We start from the raw sequence: 18,559 nt of genomic DNA on the forward strand, positions 1-18,559 counted from the left end.
AATGTTGGGTTTTCTAAGAAATGACCAGACTTTCACGCAAAGCGCCTGCACCATTGTGCGTCCCCACGGCTGCAAAGGAGACTTCCTGTGACTCGCCATCCTCGCCAGCATCTGGTGTCGTCCGCGATTTCCACTTTTGCCCCTCTAATAGGTGTGTATGTAGCGGGGTCCTGTTGTCATTTGCATTTCCCTGAGGAGGTGATGGGGAGCATCTTTTCCGGTGCTTCTTTGCCGTCTGAAGATCTTGTGTTAGGGTTTTTGCCCATTTTGTGATTGGGTTTTCTTATTGTCGGTTTGAAGAGTTCTTATATTTTGGGTAGCAGTCCTTTATCCGCTGTGTCTTTTGCCAATATTTTCTACTGGTACGTGGCTGGTCTTCTCATTCTCTTGAATATATCAGAATTTTATTCCATTAAAAAAAATTTTTTTAATGTTTATTTTTGACGGAGAGAGAGAGACAGAGCATGAGTGGGGGAGGGGCCAAAAGAGAGGGAGACCCAGAATCCAAAGCAGGCTCCAGGCTCTGAGCTGTCAGCACAGAGCCTGACGCGGGGCTCGAACTCACAGACCGCGAGACCATGACTGAGCCGAAGTCAGACAGTCAACCAAGCGGCTGAGCCACCCAGGTGCCCCAAATTTTATTCCATTTTATGGTAGAATTAAATGTGGATTTTTTGAAGTAGGAAATCATACATTTCTAATCTATCGTTTTAATGATTGAATGCACTCTTAAAATGTTTATTCTCAAAGAATAAATACATTCCTGAAAAGCTACTTAGAAATTGAATTTATATGCACTGAACGAACTTACTGGTCAAAAATAACTTACACGTTTTCTAAAATCACAAACTGGGGATGAGTAATTATTGTTTGCTTATTTAAAGTTTGATAAAACTTTGACTTGTGGGGCTCCTGGGTGGCTCAGTCAGTTAAGCATCCGACTCTTGATTTTGGCTCAGGTCACGACCTCAGGGTTCATGGGGTCACCCTGTGTCGGGCTCCGTGCTGACGGTGCAGAGCCTGCTTGGGATTCTCTCTGCCCTTCCCCCGCATGCACATGCTCTCTCGCTCGCTCTCTCTCTCTCTCTCAAAATAAATAAGCTTAAAAAAAAAAAAACAACTTTGACTTGTTTTATCAGTTACCTGGTAAACTCACTTATTTGATAATCTTGCCTATTTGGGGATTTCTCTGAGAAACACCTGTGAGTTTTTTCACATGTATTTAAGTCTAACTGAACTGTTTATTTGGTATAAGGAACAGTCTCAGGGCTGTGTGTGTTTCTAACAGATAGTAATAAAAAATCACATATGAGAGGGTGCCTGGCTGCCTCTGTTGGTGGAGCACGTGACTCTTGATCTCAGGGTTGTGAGTTCAAGCCCCACGTGGGGCATAGAGCTTACTTTACGGGGGGAGAAAAGATGGCATATAAGGAGAGAAATGATAGCAGCCTGTTTTTCTAATACGACAGACTAGATTAGGTCATTTCCCAAATTTAGAGAGAGAGTCTTCCCCTTTTGGGACCAATTTCTCAGATGAGTGGCCCCTTTTACATAGACGACAAAAATGCTCGTCACTGTCCTCTTGCCAGTGTGAGTGTGAAATACCAAGGACCGGTTGTGCGGTCGCCTGTCTGGGTGTGCAGCAGGAGGGCAGTTTGGCCGATGCATAGCGAGTGACCAGGGTTAGCAGGTGAACTCTCAGCTCCTCCTCTTGCTTCTTGGTGCATCCATTCTGCAGGTGTGCACCCATGCTTCAGATGCGCCGTGAGTAGAAGCACTGCTCTGCGACCCACGTGGTCCTGAGACATAGCAAGGAAGTTGTCAAAGTGCTTCCCTGGGCAATGGAACCTTGGGCTGTGGTGTGAAGGACAGATAGACGACAGGGTTGGGGGGGTGGGAGGAGCTGTCCTGGCAGAGTAGAGAGCCTGGAGGAGGGCTTGGAACAGCAAGAATTATAACCAGTTTGAGAAACTAAGGCCTCGGTCATCAGACCATAGAAGGCAAAGGGGAGAACAGAACGAGGATTGTGATCTTTATCGTGAGGGCAGTGAGAATCATCGTAAGGGCAAGATGTTCAGTTGGAGAGTGCGTACCTTTAATTTTCTTCTAAACAGTCTAGTACGTGCTTTGATGATTGTGCCGGGGTGCTGTTACTGGTCTTGGCTCAGACTTCTGCTGTGGCAGAATTTAATTACCAGCACTTAATTACTCAGAGTCACTAGGTAGGCGATACAGCATAGAGCGTCCCTGGAAATTGTTCAGGTGACTTAACATGTCTGCAGAAAAGGGTAATTTATGCTGTCAGATAGCCTTTGGGATAAAAACTTGTCATTTTTTAGGGTGGGGTGGAGGAGGTAGCATGGAATACTCCGTATGAGTCAGATTCTCCTTGAAGAGTTTGGTTAAATCTCTGCTGGGCTTTAACGACAGAAGTGAAACATGGTTTCCTAAGTCTTGAAGTCTACCGGAATTGATCTGACAAGACTTTTAATTGGGGAATGATGTGCACACACTGAATTTCCTGATCTCCTGCTGCCTTCACCTAACGTACATGCTTGTGAGAAGTAGCCAAAAAGAAACAGAGGCTCCTTCAGTTTAAATGAAATGGGATTAGGGGCGCCTGGGTGGCTCAGTCAGTTGAGTGTCCAGCTTCAGCTCAGGTCATGATCTCACGGTCTGTGAGTTCGAGCCCCGCGTCAGGCTCTGTGCTGACAGCTCAGAGCCTGGAGTCTGCTTTGGATTCTGTGTCTCCTCTCTCTCGGCCCCTTACCCCCCTCAAAAATAAGCATTAAAAAGTTAAGAAATAATAATAGACTTACTGAGATACGATTCACTTGACATAAAACTCATACTTTCAAAGACTATAGTTGGGTATTTTTTAGTATGTTCACTGACTTGTGCAGCCGTCACCACTGTCTAATTCTAGAACATTTTCATCACCCCCTGAAGAAACCCATCAGCAAGTACTGTTCATCCCTTCTTCCCCTACCTCCTGGCAACCACTAGCCTACTTTCTGTTTCGGTGGATTTCCCTATTCTGGACGTTGCGTATAACTGAAATCATATAATAGGTCTGGCTTTGTGTCTGGCTTTTTCCATGTAGCATAATGTTTTCAAGTTTCATCCATCCAGCAGGTGTCAGTATTTCATTCTTTGTTTGGCTGAATGATACTCCATTGGGTGAATATGGACCACATTTTGTTTTTGAGTTCATTTCATGAATAGTTTGGATTATTTCCAGTATTTGGCTGAATATAAATAATGTTGCTATGAATATTCTTGAAAAAGTTTTAACATAGACCTGTGTTTCCAGTTTTGTCAGCCATGATACCTAAGAGTTGGATCGACGGTCGTGTGCTAACTTTACGTTGACCTTTTTGAGGAGATGCCAAACTGTTTTGCGAAGTGGTTGCATCATGTTACAATCCCACTAGCAGTGTTATGAGGGTTTCGGTTTGTCTACATCCTCCCCAACAGTTCTTGTTTTTGTTTTTACTTGAGCCATCCTTCTGTATGGATGCAGTGCTGTCCCATTGTGCTTCTGTTTCCCTAGCGACAGGTGATATGGAGCATCTTTTCCTGTGCTTATTCCACATTTGTGTATTCTCTTTGGGAAAAAAATGTCTGTTCAAGCCCTTTGCCCATTTTTTAGTTGGTTTTGTTTTTTGGTTTTTGGTTTTTATCTATTGGGTTATTTATATATTCCAGAGACTAGAGTCTTACCTGATACATGATTTGCAAATATTTCCTCTCATTCTGTGCCTTGTCTTTTCACTGTCAGTGCCCTTAGATGCACAAGAATTCTTAATTTAGATGATGTCCAATTTATCTGGGTTTTTTTTTTCTTTTGTCTGCAGTGCTTTTGGTATCTTCTAAGAAACCATTGCCTAATCGAGATCATGAAAATGTGCTCCTGTGTTCTGAGAGTTTTATAGATTTAGTTCGTATATTTAGGTCTTTGGCCCATTTTGCATTAATTTGGTATATAGTGTTAGATATGGGTCCAGTGTCTTAATTTTGCATGTGGATATTGAGTTGTCTCCATACAGAAAATACTGGGTTTTTTCCCACCTTGAGTTGTCTTGGCACCTGTGTTGAAAATGAATTGGCCATAGATGTAAGGGTATCTTTCTAGACTCTGAATTCTATTCCCTTGGTCTGTATGTCCGCCTTTACGCCAGTACCGCACTGTCTTAATTATTGTACTTTTGCAGTGCGTTTTGAGATCAAGAAGTGTGAGCCCTTCAGCTTTGTTCTTTTTAAAAATTGTTTTGGCTCTTCTGGGAGCCTTGCAGTGCCATATGCATTTTAAGAGTTAGCTTGTCAGTTTCCGCTGGGGGCCGGGGGCGTGGGGGAGACTGCTGGGAGTTCATAGGGGTGTTGCCTGGGTTCTGTAGATCCATCTGAAGAATACTGCCGTCTTCACGCTCAGTCTTCTAATCCATGAATGAAATCTTAACAGTTTTTAGGTTTTCTTTAATTTCTTTGAACAATATTTTGCAGCTTGTAGCTTGTAAATCTTGGAATTCTTTAAGTTTATTCCTAAGTACCTTATTACTTTTGATGATACTATAAAGTGAATCATTTCCTTACTTCATTTTTTGACTGTTCATTGCTAGAGTAGAGAAGTACAGTCGATCTTTGTTTTTGTATCCCCTAACCTTGCTGCACTGATACTTATTTATCAGCTGATTTATTTACCCGTTTATCAGCTCTGATAGTTTTGTGTAGATTCCTTAGTACTTTCTATGATGGACAAGATAATGTCTCCTGGGAGCAGAGGAAGCTTGACTTTATTCCTCGTTAATCTGGATGCCTTTTGTTTTCCTTGCCTAATTACCCTGGCTGGAGACTTCAGGAGAAAGCTTACTGGAAAGGTCAGCGCGAACACCTTTGTCTTGTTCCTGCTCTTATGGGGGGAAGCATCCACATTTTTACCATTGAGTATGATGTTAGCTGTGGATTTTTTTTTTTTTTTTTGTAGGTGCTCTTTATCAAGTTGAAGAAGGTCCCTTCTATTCTTAGTGTATTGAGTGCTTTTATTATGATCAGGTCTTGGATTATCCTTGTCAAATGCTTTGCGCAGGAGATAAGCGTGCAGTTTTTGTTAGAATAGTTAATGCTATTAAAATGGTGTATCCATGTTGGTTCATTTTCATAAGGTAAATCATCCTCGTGTTCCTAAGATACGGTTTACTTTTCCTGTTATTAAAATAGTATTTATTGTAGGAGTAGAGAAACTGAATTTCAGTTGTCCCTTCTGACTTTTCCAGTTTAGATAACTTGCCACAAACTTTTTTAGCGATTGACTAGAAAATGATATTCAGATTTTTCTGTTTTGTCACATTTTATCCAGTCTACTCATAATTGGGAGAAACTTAATTTGGGGTGCTCTTAAGATTATAGTGTCTCTAGTTTAGAACCTTACTATATCTCTTACAGGGGGGTTTCCATTTTTTATATTCACTGCCAGTTCGTGTCTGCTTTCTGAAAGAAAACTTTTGCCTTTGGTGACCGCTTTAAAAAGACATAGCTAGAAATGTAACATATGTACACACATGCACATTCATTCGTGTCTGCCCGCAAGAGATTTTCCATTCTTTAGTATAAACACGGAAGGTTTCAGAGTGCTCTTTGTCTTTGGAGAGTAGATGGTACTCCTCAATCTGAATATACAGTAAAGTGTTCTTCAGGATTTTTGAGTGTGATTTTCAAAAGGCCTCTTTGTCATAGGGGTTAACATTCTTACTGTCGGAGTTCCTACAGTGTGAATGCACACCACCCACTTAGAGCAGTGCTCCAGAGGGCGGGAGCTAAACGATGTGGCCAGTGCCCCAGATACCCCTCTTCTGAGTTCATAGATGGGGCAGAGAATGGGTTTGGTAACGGTGACAAAGGACCTGGTGGGTTGAAACAGGTGAACTTGCTGAGTGGTGGAAGCACACACTCCTCAGAGTGAGCTCCAGAGAGAATCAGGAGAGGCAGTGAGGACAGAGCACTGTCCAGCTTTGCTTTAAGGGGACAGAAATCGCAGCAGTGGCCGGTGTGGAGTGTGGAGGTCAGCTTTTTTTTTTTTTTTTTTTTTTTTTAATATGATAGACTGCAGCATTTCTGTTTGAAATTAGGACTAATCTGTTAGAGGAGAGAAAACTGATGGGGCTCCAGAGAGCGGGAATATTGTCGTCGGAGCAGAGTCCTCGAGGAGACTAGGTGGGACGGACCCTCTCTTGGTGGCGGGACAATCTGCTCTGGGCACTTGTGGGTTTTATTTATTTATTTTTTTATGTTTATTTTTGAGAGAGAGAGAGAGAGAGAGAGACAAAGTGTGAGTGGGGGAGGGGCAGAGAGAGAGGGAGACACAGAATCTGAAGCAGGCTCCAGGGTCTGAGCTGTCAGCCCAGAGCCCAACATGGGGCTCGAACCCACGGACCGCGAGATCATGACCTGAGCCAAAGTTAGCCGTTCATCCCACTGGGCCACCCAGTTGTCCCTGGACACTTGGGTTTCTAAGAGGAATAAGCAGAATCAGCAGAATCCTCAGCAGAGAGGGAGGCGGGTGACTGGCAAGCCAGAAGCTGGGGCATGAGACCAGGTGTGGAGAGGTGGTCTCCAGGTGGTCGGGGGCCCGTGGAGGTCTGTCCATGTGAGTGGCACGCGGGGGCCTGCCAGCACTGGACCCACGGATGAGGATCCGTGAGAAGGTGGACACCTGTAACCGGGACGCAGGGGAGACACGGTGCAGTTGGCTGCATGCAGGGTCCCAGGCGCCAGGGAGCGCAGCCCGCTCAGGAGAGCACTTCGCGGGTACCTCGGGCGCTCCTACCCCTGCAGGGACTTAACGTTATGGATTAGATTCACCTGGCTTTGAACTTGATATAAATAGGATCCAACAGTAAGTACTCCTTAGTATTTTCTTCCTGAGACTAATCCACTTTGCTAGGTGTAGCTGTAATCCGTGCGCCCTCATTGCCACGGGAGGCACCGCGGGAGCGCTCCGCCGTGGAGGCATCTTCCTACGTTACTGGATGTCTGAATTGTCTGTTCTGTGAAGGTGCCGCTGGTAAGGCCGTGGTAACACCACAACTGTGTGGTGCTGGTGGCCGTGTGCCTGGAGCGGGGTCTCTGGGTCGCGGGACGGCGGCTGCCTGGCTTTGGTGGACAGCGCCCAGCAGTCTTCCAAGGGCTTGTGCGCTTTCTGTCCCGCACGCGGCCCGTGAGAGTTCCTGTCGTTCCCGTCTTTGTGACACTTGGCGCTGCGATTTGGGTGTGTGTGTAACGGTTTTCACCCGTGTTCCTGATGGGCGAAGGGGACGAACACCGCTAGAGATGCTTCCCGGCCCAGGACCAGCTTTGATGACATCTTAAGGAAAGCAGATGCTTGTCTTTAATGGTGACCACTTCCCGGGACTGTGTTTCACACGGTCCTGCTCACAAGGGGGTATCAGGACGGGGACAGTGGTCTCTGGAGGAGCGTGCTCTCCCTCTGGGTCTCCCCTGCATCCTGCTCGCTGGCCGGGAGGTGGTGGTGAAATAATCCTCTACGTCTTTAACCACAGGGAGAGAGGAGAGAAAAAACCGAACCGCTGCAAACCGTACCTCCCTTCTAATTGCTGTGGTTTCGTTTTCTGTGACAGTGACTCAGCAGTTTTAGGTGGTGAGTTCTGAGTAAGTGCTGCTTAATTTGGTGAGCACACAAGCCGTGATAGTTGGGTGTTGATAGGGTTTGAGGCACGGTGGTGATGTTATTCGTGCCTTTGGGAAGACTCTCCGTCCGCTCTGTGGACACAACTCTGGGCAGCGGAGGAAAGGAGTGGGCCACTGGGGGGGCCGTCTCAGTCGTTCAGCCTGAGACGATAGACTAGGGCAGCGGCAGGAAAGGTTGACAGAAGGAGAGGAGATGACATGTTCATCCTTGTTGGTGTTTTGAAAAACTTAAAAGTTCCGGAAAGCGCAAGAATCATCTAGCAAACCCCTGTATACTCGCGCGCACCCCCGAATCCACCGCTAGAGCCGTCTTTCCCGACCCGTCCGCTGGACCCCGGGGCCTGACACCGTGTCACCCCTTGCTCACTCTTAGCCTCCTCGTCTCTCTCAGCCCCCGTTCTCACTCCTGCCGGAACCCAGACCTGGTCTAACCCTCTGCCTGCGCCGCGTAGCTGCGGAAGCGCCACTGGATGGGCTTGTTCAGAGTCCTTTCTTTCCTCCACTCAGATGTCAGGGGCAGGGACATTGCCTGTGCTGTGTCCCCAGGGCAGTGCATGGCTTACGGTAGTCACTCACTAGGCTTGCTGGTTTTTAAAAACAAGCTGCTGACCTCAGATCTCACGTGGGCACTGGCACACAGACCATCCCGCGTTCTGTAGTGTGGCCTCAGGCCCGAGAACGCTTCCTTCACACGCCCCGCACCTCACCCGCACCCCCTCCCTTTCGCTCTCAGCAGATGAATCTTCTCTCATACCTCGTGGAAAAAAGCTGTGGTCTGACGAGACCGCCTCTAGAGCCCAGGTCCACACCTGCCTCCTGTGCCACGCGCTCCCTGACCCCACCCGTCTGCTCACCCTGCTTCCCTGTGCCCTGGCTCCCCCTGTGCTGCGCCAGGCGCCGGGGCACATGAACGTGGCTTCGCTTCCCCGTCTTCTAAAACTTCGTTGTATGTTCTCCCTCTGGGCCCCTCTCCCCGCTCCGCATTTCTTGTTCCTGCCTCTTCCTTGTGTCACCATAATGTTCAGTGCCTCTTTCCTCGTCACCTGCCGGGAAGTATCCTTAGCAGCCCCTGAATAACGTCTTCACTGCTGACTTTTGACTTCCTGGCTTTGAAGAGGGAGTCCTGACGTCCCGACGGTACCTGATGATGGTGCTTTTTCACTAGCATCACCTTCCACCCACGTGCACTCCCCCACCTTCCCTGGGGAAGAAAAAAAGGAGAGAGTCGAGGGAATTCTCTTACAAGTTTTGGTTCCCTCAGTATCAGGCAAATACTGTTCATTGCTGAATTAAAGTATATATGCGCTTTCTCTTTCGTAGCGATTTCATTTTTCCTAGAGCTAACGATTGCCTAATTTTTTCACATGCTTGCTTCTCTGTCTTCAGTGCAGTTTAAGCAGACATGGTCAGACACACAGTAGTGACGTTCCCAAACACGGCACGGGTGACCGCTAGCCCTTCTCTTCCCAGGACGTCTCCTGGCCAGCCTCCTCCAGCCGGGACTGCTGCTCTCCAGGGTCCTTGACGCCTCCCTCGGCACTGTCCTCACCATTGTGGGCCTGTCAGGTCCCCCCGTCTTCCTTGCCCTTGGTTTATTCCCATTTTGCCAAACATCTTCCAGTGGTTTTCTGAGAAAGGTGTTTTTGCTCTTTGCATGTTTGAAAACATCTTTACTCCTCCCTGAAACCCGATTGATCATTTGACTGGGTGTAGAATTATGGGTTGAAAGTTATGTTTTCTCAGAATTTTGAGGGTGGTTGGTATTCCATCCACCATTTTCCTGTCTGGTTGCTTTTGTCTGTGATCTGTTTTCTCTGGGGAATTTTAGAATTTCCCTTTTATCCTGGGTGTTTTAGTTTTCGGGGTGAGGCACCCTGGGCTAGGAGTTTTTTCAGGCTTGGCGCTCACCAGACCTTGTCAGGAGACTCTTGCCTTCGTCCTTTGATTTTTTTTTTTTTCTTTTTTTTTCTTTCACTCCCTTCTCTCTGTCGTCTTTCTGGAGCTTAACTGGCTAATGGGCCACCTAACCTGATCCTGTGATGGTGATTGTCCTTCTCTTTGTCTTCGTGCTCCAGGCTTTGGAAGAGGTGTTGAGCTTTAAAATTGTTATTAGCGTTTGAATTTCAAAACACACTGGCTGGTTTTCCTTTCTCGAGGTAGCACGCAGCTCATCCTCTAGGGACCCTGCCGGACGTAGGGGCGCCCTGCTGCCCCCCGATTAGTGGCTGGGGCTGCCAGTGTGGGTGAGCTGCATACAGCATCCAGCGCCCACTTCTCTCCATCACGGGGTGATGGGAGCCCTGCTTCATAGGTGTGGGAGGTTCACTGGCTAAATGCAGGGCTGTGCTCAGTTAGAATACCACCTGGCACCTCGCAGGCACTCAGCTGACACTGGTGATGTCACTCCTGTTAGCAGGCATTAACTGTTAACTCCCCGAGGGCGTAAAGTGTCCTTTCCTTGAGGTTTTGTTGGTTTGGTTGGTTTGGTTGAAGCGCTGTCCCCCTTTCCCCCAGCCCCCTTGTTTTGGCCGCTTTCTCCCCTGTCTGCAGGTCCCGAGCTGTCGGTTCATGTTTAGTCTGGAGCCGCTTGCAGAGCCAGCAGCTAGTCCTGTGCGAGGTGGGCTTTCCAGCCGGAGGGCTTCCTGGGGCTGATCTTTCTGTCGGGCCCTGTGGGCGTTTGAAGCTTCAGGACGTTTGTCCCTTGATTTGTCACTTTGGAGAGGAGGCCCAGGGAGGGTGGGGACTTCACTCCTGGCAGCTAGCGTTCGGAGATCAGGAAGGGGGCGGGAGTCGCCACCTGACGGGATGGGCACAAGCTTGGGGACCCAGCGGTTCAGTACAAGACCTTCTGCCATCTCTGTGCCCAGGGTCCGGTGTGGAGCCTGGCTGAGGCCCTCAGCACATTGGGACCTTGGCCTCCTGTGCACACTTAGACCATCCCCACCAAAGTGTAAGAGACTCTTCGATACAGAGAACAAACTGAGCGTTGCTAGAAAGGTGTTGGGTGGGTGGGGGATGGGCTAAATGGGTGATGGGCATTGAGGAGGGCACTTGTTGGGATGAGCACTGGGCGCCATATGTAAGTGATGAATCACTAAATTCTACTGAGACCATTATTACACTACATGTTCACTAACTTGGATCTAAAAAGAAAAAAAGACTGTCCGGTGCCTGGGTGGCTCAGTCGGTTAAGCGTCCCACATCGGCTCGGGTCGTGATCTCACGGCTCATGAGTTGGAGCCCCGCGGCGGGCTCTGTGCTGACAGCTCGGAGCCTGGAGCCTGCTTCCATCCTGTGTCTCCCTCTCTCTCTGCCTCTCCCCCTGCTTGCGCTCTGTCTCTCTCCCTCTCTGGAAAAAAAAGGAAAAGGAAAAAAAAAAAAGACGGTCACCACCACGCCTGCCACCCCTCGCCATCACCTGTCTGTCAGAGCCTGCTCACCACCATTGCCTTGTGGATGGACGCCTTTCCAGTTCCTCTCTGGCCCCTTAGTGGCAGCGGGAGAGATGTAAGCGTGTTGCAGACAGAGTCTGAGGTGGGCTCTTCGGGGCTGCGAAGCATGTGTCATAGTTTCCGAGTTTGATCTGAACATTTACTAAGTAAGTTCTGCATCGGCCAGATGACCCCCTCCTGGCAAAGTGCCTCTGTGCGGACTGTGCCAGTGCGCAGGGTCCTTGCTGCGGCCGTGTGGAGCCGTGGCGCCACAGAGGTGGCCAGCAGGTGCTAGCGTTGCCCGTATGACACTGAGCCATTGTGCAGGGCATGACAGGTTTAAAGGCGCTGCTCGGTGCCCTTAGTGCCGTGTTTATGCTTTTAGCATCACACCAGTTCTGTAAAGTAACAGCCATCACATTAAATTCATGTTGGTAGTTTAAATGTTATTGGTTGTGTAATCTTCTTGGTGTTTAGTTTGTATATTTATATACGTTTTGATTTTAGAGCTCTTCTAAACTCTGCAGACAGCATTTTCTAAATTTAGATTCATGCATATTTACGTAGCTTAATGAAAGTCATTTCTCACCAGTGGCAGTCATGGGAGTTTCTCTTTTAAAAGATTCAGTCCATTTTAATTAAGTTTAAAAATCACTGACAGAGCTAGAATACCATTAATTATATAATATTGTACACCCCCTGGGTATGAATGACAGAGATTTAGTGCCATTTAGTCCAATACAGAATATTTTAATTTCATTTAAGCAAATTGGGTTATTTTGAGTAATTTAATTTAAAAAGTGGCACTTCTAACCAGCCTAATTCTTTTCCAGATCTAACTGGTTTTGTTTTTGGTTTTGTTTTGTTTTTGTTTTTGTTTTTTTTAAAGGAAAGCAAGAAATCCCAGGCAGAAAATTCAGTGTGTGTTTAAAAGTCAGCGCACAGGGGTTCTGGGCGGTTCAATGGGTTGATCTTGATCTCAGCTCAGGTCTTGATCTTGGGGTCTTGAGTTTGAGCCCCACATTGGGCTCCTGGGGTGGAGCCTCTTTAGAAACAGTAGAGTGAGAGCTCGTTTCCCAGGAAGTCCTATAATAACTACCATCTAACTAAAATGTTTGCTCACACCTTTAAGATTTGTATTACATTATGACAACCTCAGGGGGAGGGTCTTTTTTTTTTTTTATTGTTTTATTTTGTACTTTTTAAAATTTACATCCAAATTAGTTAGCATGTAGTGCAACAATGATTTCAGGAGTAGATTCCTTAGCTCCCTGTACCCATTTAGCCCATTCCCCCTCCCACAGCCCCTCCAGTAACCCTCTGTTTGTTCTCCATATTTAAGAGTCTCTTATGTTTTGTCCCCCTCCCTGTTGTTATATTATTTTTGCTTCCCTTCCCTTATGTTCATCTGTTTTGTCTCTTAAAGTCCTCATATGAGTGAAGTTGTATGATTTTTGTCTTTCTCTAACTTCACTTAGCATAATACCCTCCAGTTCCATCCACGTAGTTGCAAATGGCAAGATTTCATTATTTTTGATTGTTGCGTAATACTCCATTGTATGTGTATACCACATCTTCTTTATCCATTTATCCATCGATGGACATTTGGGCTCTTTCCATATTTTGGCTATTGTTGATAGCGCTGCTATAAACATGGGGGTGCCTGTGTCCCTTCGAAACAGCACACCTGTATCCCGTGGATAAATGCCTAGTAGTGCAATTGCTGGGTCAAAGGGTAGTTCTATTTTTAGTTTTTTGAAGAATCCATAATGTTTTCCAGAGTGGCTGCACCAGCTTGCACCGCCACCAACAGTGCAAAAGAGGTCCTCTTTCTCCGCATCTTCACCAACATCTGTTGTTGCCTGAGTTGTTAATGTTAGCCATTCTGACAGGTGTGAGGTGGTATCTCATTGTGGTTTTGATTTGCATTTCCCTGATGATGAGTGATGTTGAGCTTTTTTTCACGTGTTGGTTGGCCATCTGGATGTCTTCCTTGGAGAAGTGTCTGTTCATGTCTTTTGCCCATGTCTTCACTGGATTATTTGTTTTTTGGGTGTGAGTTTAATAAGTTCTTTATAGACTTTGGTTGTGCAGCAGTATTTGGGTTTAAGCCCCTTGGCCTCGGCGGAGCTGTAGCCCCGCAGGTGGAGAGCACACACTCATCTGCCAGGCACACAGGCCTTTCGTGTTGGTGCCCCAGCAGCGGGGGGAGGTTCTGATCCAGCCCTTCCAGCCCTTCCTCGGAGCCTCTGGAGAGGAGATTGTCTGGGGCAGGTGAAGAGTCCCGGTGGTAGAGGAGCAGGCTGACAGTGGCCTGTGCAGGACCGAAGCCGTCTTTGTCCTGATTCAGTCTACACTCAGCACCCCTGGGCTGAAGACAACCAGGTTTTCTATTTTTTTTGCTCCAGGAGTCCATTTCATGAGTTCAGATCTATTGTTTCTAGGCCTTAGCCTTAGGTACCTAAGGACTTTTCCAGCACTTGGCTTTGTTCTTTGTACCCTTTGCCTGTAGTGAGCTGATGACCAAGATCCTTGTCAGAAATTCCGTACCCCACCAGCAGTGTCTGACTAGATAATGATGGCGTCATTATTGTCATTATCGATGCTAGTGACTGTATCCAGTCGGTGAAATAGAGTTTGTGCTGTTTGTAGGGATATTGTGTACAGAAGGCAGCAAAAGTTACTGCAAAGAATATTAAAAACATTCTGTCAATATCATGTAAGAATCAGATTTATTTTAAAAGTTCATATTAGGCATGCATTATAAAATTAGAGCCAGTCTTCTAGGACCAGTTCTTTTCTGTTTTTCTTTTCAAAATTAATTTTCTAAATTTTTACTCTGTATCCTTCTCTCAAGACATCACAGTCTAGATAAATCCTGGTGCCCTAGGGACCAGGTGTTCAATCCGTTGAGCAAAACCCATAAGCCCATATGTGTTCTTGGGCTCTGGGCACCAGAATCAGAATTGGCTGCTTGGTAATTACAGGTTTCCCATGAAAATTTTGCTTTATCCAACAGGGAGAAAGTTGTATATGTTTTTATTTTTCTTTTGAACCTTTACTGATTTTTGGTATTGATTATGCCTCCTTTCAAAATCATAATCTGATAAATTGCTTCTGTATTTTATTGACAGCTGACATCATCTCAACTGTTGAATTTAATTACTCTGGAGATCTGCTTGCAACGGGAGACAAGGGCGGCAGAGTCGTTATTTTTCAGCGGGAACAAGAGGTCGGTAATTCACTGTACACAAACCAAATGAATTGCAGCCTTTCGCATGTCACTGGGAAGGAAGGAAAGCAGCACAGCACGTTCTCAGTCTCTGAGTTCACTTGGGTCCGGTTACGTCGCATTAACCGTATAGAATCTTCTTATCTCAGGGCTGAGCAAGATCTGTGTTTCAGCTCACTGACGTCCACCCTCTGAGCTCCGATTAAGTCCCCTGTGCCCTTACGTTCGGGGAGGAGAGTCCTCGCCCTACCCACAGGCTGTCGTGAGGACCAGATGAAGGATTGGGTGGTGGGGTTCTGCATTCGTTTGCTTTCATCCTGTAATTAATTCAAGTGACTGTTGGTGAAAACCACTTCACGAGCCAGTGGAGGTGGCGGCTCCCGGCCGTGCTGTCCAGCGGTAAGTATGCTCTGAACGGCTCCTGCGCCACTAGCCGCGGGGAAGGTTCCGTGTGTGTTGGGGGGCCGTGAATTCTGTGTCCCTCCTCAGAGGTGAGCAGCAGTCTCGCACCCCCCCGAGGCCCCACCGTCAGTGCTGGGAGGAAGGAGTCCTCGCTGGGGCCTGAAGGACCCCGCAGGTGAATCTCAATCACGAGCACTGCTTTTTCGGTCACTGCCGCTTTGCGGGGGGAAAGGGCAGAGAAAGGGCAGAGAAACCCATGTTTTCCAGTTATGCGTAAGAGGAGAATGGGAGGCAGAGCCAGGCCTTGCAGCCCCCCCCCCCATTTGATTTCTGGGGAGCCTCGTCAGAGTTCACGATGAGTTCCGGTGAAGGAAGCAAGATGGCCTGGTGCCCTGCTCGTCTGTTGTGCACACGTTCCGGGGCAGAACCACCGGGAAGCCAGGCTTGGGTTTGTGGAAAGCCATCTGTCTTTTCTCTTGACAGAGTCACACACAGGCCCTCGTCTGTGTCCAGGCAGCTCAGCGTGGGGTTGCCTTCTCATCCGCAGATTCTGGTGTCTACGTTTTTGTGGCAGAACTGGCGTGGCAGCTAGTGGGCCCTGGGATCTAGCAGATCTGTGCGGCAGTGAATGCTGGCCCTGCCACCAGAGAGGAGGCACGTAGGGGCATCTGTAGGAGAGGGAGCCCTGGGTGCCCCAGTCAGTGGAGGATGGCTTCTGTAAGTGAGGCGAGGTGTGCCCGCATCTCCCTGGAATATACATGTTGCAGCTCTAATTTTGCTATATCTGTATAGATTACAAAATTTTTTTTCGTATTTTTTAAATGTTTATTTATTGTTGAGAGAGAGAGCGTGAGCAGGGGAAGAGCAGGGGTGGGGGTGGGGACACAGAATCCGAAGCAGGCTCCGGGCTCCGAGCCGTCAGCACAGAGCCCGACGTGGGGATTGAACTCACGGACTGTGAGATCATGACCTGAGCAGATGTCAGACGCTTACCCAACTGAGCCAGGTGCCCCTAAAAAAAATTTTTTTAATGTTTATTTTTGAGAGCGAGTGTGAGTGGGGGAGGGACAGAGAGAAAGGGAGACACAGAACCAGAATCAGGCTCCAGGCTCTAAACTGTCTGCACAGAGCCCGACGTGGGGCTCAAACTCATGAACCGTGAGATCATGACCTGAGCCAAAGTTGGACGCTTACCCGACTGAGCCACCCCATGTGCCCCAATTAAAAAAATTTTTTTAATCTTATTTTTTCTGATTTGGAATGGTGAGAATTCTTGTGAATAATATTTATTGTCATTAGTCTTCGAAAATCTTCACAGATGATTCGGCAAGTTCATAGTTTTGCATTCTTTCCCCAGAGGTAGATTAGGACATGGCACTCCTTAAGTAGAACTGTGTACCTGATCCTTTTCGGCAGAAGTAAAAGTGGTTGGTGGTGTTTATTACTTTTAGCAGAAGGATTATTTTTAGCAGATTGCTGAGCCATTGCTGTCCTAAATTTAAGAATTGACTTCAGCTCCTTAAGGTTTGCCATTTTAATGATATCCTTATAGAAAACTTTCCTCATTTTTGTGGGTCATCATTGAAATCTAAAAACTGTCTACTTCAGCTGTGAAATAGATTGTGGTAAAACTCAAGCATCTTGTTACAAAATATGTTAACGCTTTTGAGAACCTGTAGTATAAAGTGTTTAGTTAAGATGGATTAAATCATTATTAATAAAGTGCAGCAGCAGATTTATACAGCAAACAGGTGGTCAGAGTTGTTTAAGTTTGATAAACCCAACCACCTGCAACTCACTAATCCCTGGGCAATGTGTTTCCCCATCCTTTTCTCGATACTTTGGTTAACATAAAAAGAGCTTTCATATTCCATCTGCTTTTAAAATATTTTAGTGGTTGCTGTATGTAACCCTCACTGTAGACTTGGATTTTTCCAGCGCTGTCCATTAAACGGCCCAGCCGTTTCTGCAGAGCCGCGGAGCCCGGGGGCTGCAGGGACACAGCAGGGCCCTGCCCGATGGCGGGGGGGGGGGGGGGGGGGGGCGGCATGAGTGTCAGGCTGAGCGATCAGGGAGATAGGGAGCCCTCCAGACATCCGGGGGTAGGGAGCACGGTTCGAAGTATTGATCTTGGAGCTTTTTCCCCTCTCAGCAGCAGAGCCCTGTTTCGGGAAGCCCGGTGTGGCAGTCTCCAGGGAGCAGAGCTTGGGGACGTGGCTGTGCGGCCCTCGTCCTCAGAGCACAGCTTTGCACCTGACTGCGCGAACTGCTGTGTTAGTGTCGAGTCCTCTGACGCCAGCACTCGGCACGTCTGCCAACAAGATAGGCCTCCCGCCACCCACGGATCACAGCTCCCAGCGGCTCGGGCTGTCGGCTTGGGCTCTGGCTCTGCCCCCTCCCCTAGGCCCTCGCTCTCTCCTCTGTTCTGCCTCTCCTGGGACAGGACAGGGCGTGGAGACCGCTCACTGCCCCTCGGGGTCTCAGCCTGTTGCGGGGGCGGGCGGGGGGGGTGGGGTCTGGTCAGGCAGTTACAGCAGGAAGATGGCCCAGCAGTGTCAGGAGCATCCATTCTGGTTCTTGCACACGGTGGCCGGGGAAGGAGAGCAGCGCTTCGGTGCGGGCGCCTCATAGATTGGTTCAGATTCTGCTGTTTCTTGAAGTGGATTATGGTCCTGAGCCCTGGGACTGAGGACTCTACAGATTTTTCTTTCCTAAATAGTTCCATTTCATTTTTCTCATCAGCAAGTTAGAAGCATCTGCTGGCAAATGCTGCTTCTCTTGTGGACGTTAGCCCACCGAGCACAGCGCACGCGTGGAGGCCACGTGCTAGATCCCAGGGTCCGTGTGTGGCTTCTGGGAGTGTGCAGCAGTGGAGAGATCAAGGCAGCTTTGGGAGTGTTTCCTCATAATGCTTGATCTTAACTCAGATATAAAGAAATCTAGATGTAAAGCTCCCTCTGTTTCATTCAGTTTCTCTGACACACTTCCTAAAGTGTTAAAAAATGTAAGACTAAAGATGCTGATTAGATAGCAAGAATTAAACAAAATTTTAAAATTAAAAAAAATGAAAACAATTATATTAATTACATATTCTTACTGTTTTATAGAAAATGTCATTTGAGACATACAGAAGATTTTAGGTATTAATATAAGTATATTATGAACCCACCACCCAGCTTTTACTCTTTCGTAAAAGAAAACCAAGCCCTTGGCAGGTGGGTGAGGCTCCCGTGTGCCCTCCCCGTGTTGTCTTCCAGCTTCATCCCCAAGTCTTACCTTACTCTCCCTCGGCCTTCCCAGAGTTAGTTATGACTTTGAAGACGGCCTGTATCTTTCCGAGCGTGTGTTTATACTTTTACTGCAACATGTAGAATTGTTTTATGTGTGTTAAAAATCCACATAACAGGCATCCTCTACCGGTGGTGGTCACCGCATAAGTGCCATTCAATGGCCCTCTTCCCGGTGGGCACGAGTGCGGTCTGGGCCGGCTGCCCCAGGGCCCAGGGGGTGTGCACTCACCCGCTGTGGGCCCTCGGCCTCTCTCCAGAAGTGCACGCACGGCAGGGCCTGCTCATGTTTGCGGAACCCTGGCTCACGTGCACCTGGAGCGCGTGCCTAGGACAGAGACGGAAGGTCTGGGAAATCTCTGTTACTTGTTTTTTCCACGTAAATTAATTTGGAGTGTCATCTGTTTAATAATTTTTGACCCGGGATTTTGTTTAACTTTTTAAAAATGTGTGCGGTCATTTTATAGTCATATTGGTACTACGGAGTTTTTCTTTGCACTGTG

General features: G+C 47.5%; 1 protein-coding gene across 1 annotated transcript in view; it reads left to right on the top strand.

The window, feature by feature from the left end:
* PPP2R2D (protein phosphatase 2 regulatory subunit Bdelta) overlaps positions 1–18,559 on the top strand; it is a 51,494-nt gene that overhangs the window by 16,552 nt on the left and 16,383 nt on the right. The window contains exon 3 of the mRNA XM_086681205.1: positions 14,270–14,367. Coding sequence (XP_086537331.1) covers positions 14,270–14,367 — 98 coding nt within the window. The remainder of the gene's footprint in view (positions 1–14,269; positions 14,368–18,559) is intronic.

Source organism: Puma concolor, chromosome D2 (genome assembly GCF_028749965.1).
Source record: "Puma concolor isolate L17-30 chromosome D2, mPumCon1.1.hap2, whole genome shotgun sequence".
NCBI lineage: Eukaryota > Metazoa > Chordata > Mammalia > Carnivora > Felidae > Puma > Puma concolor.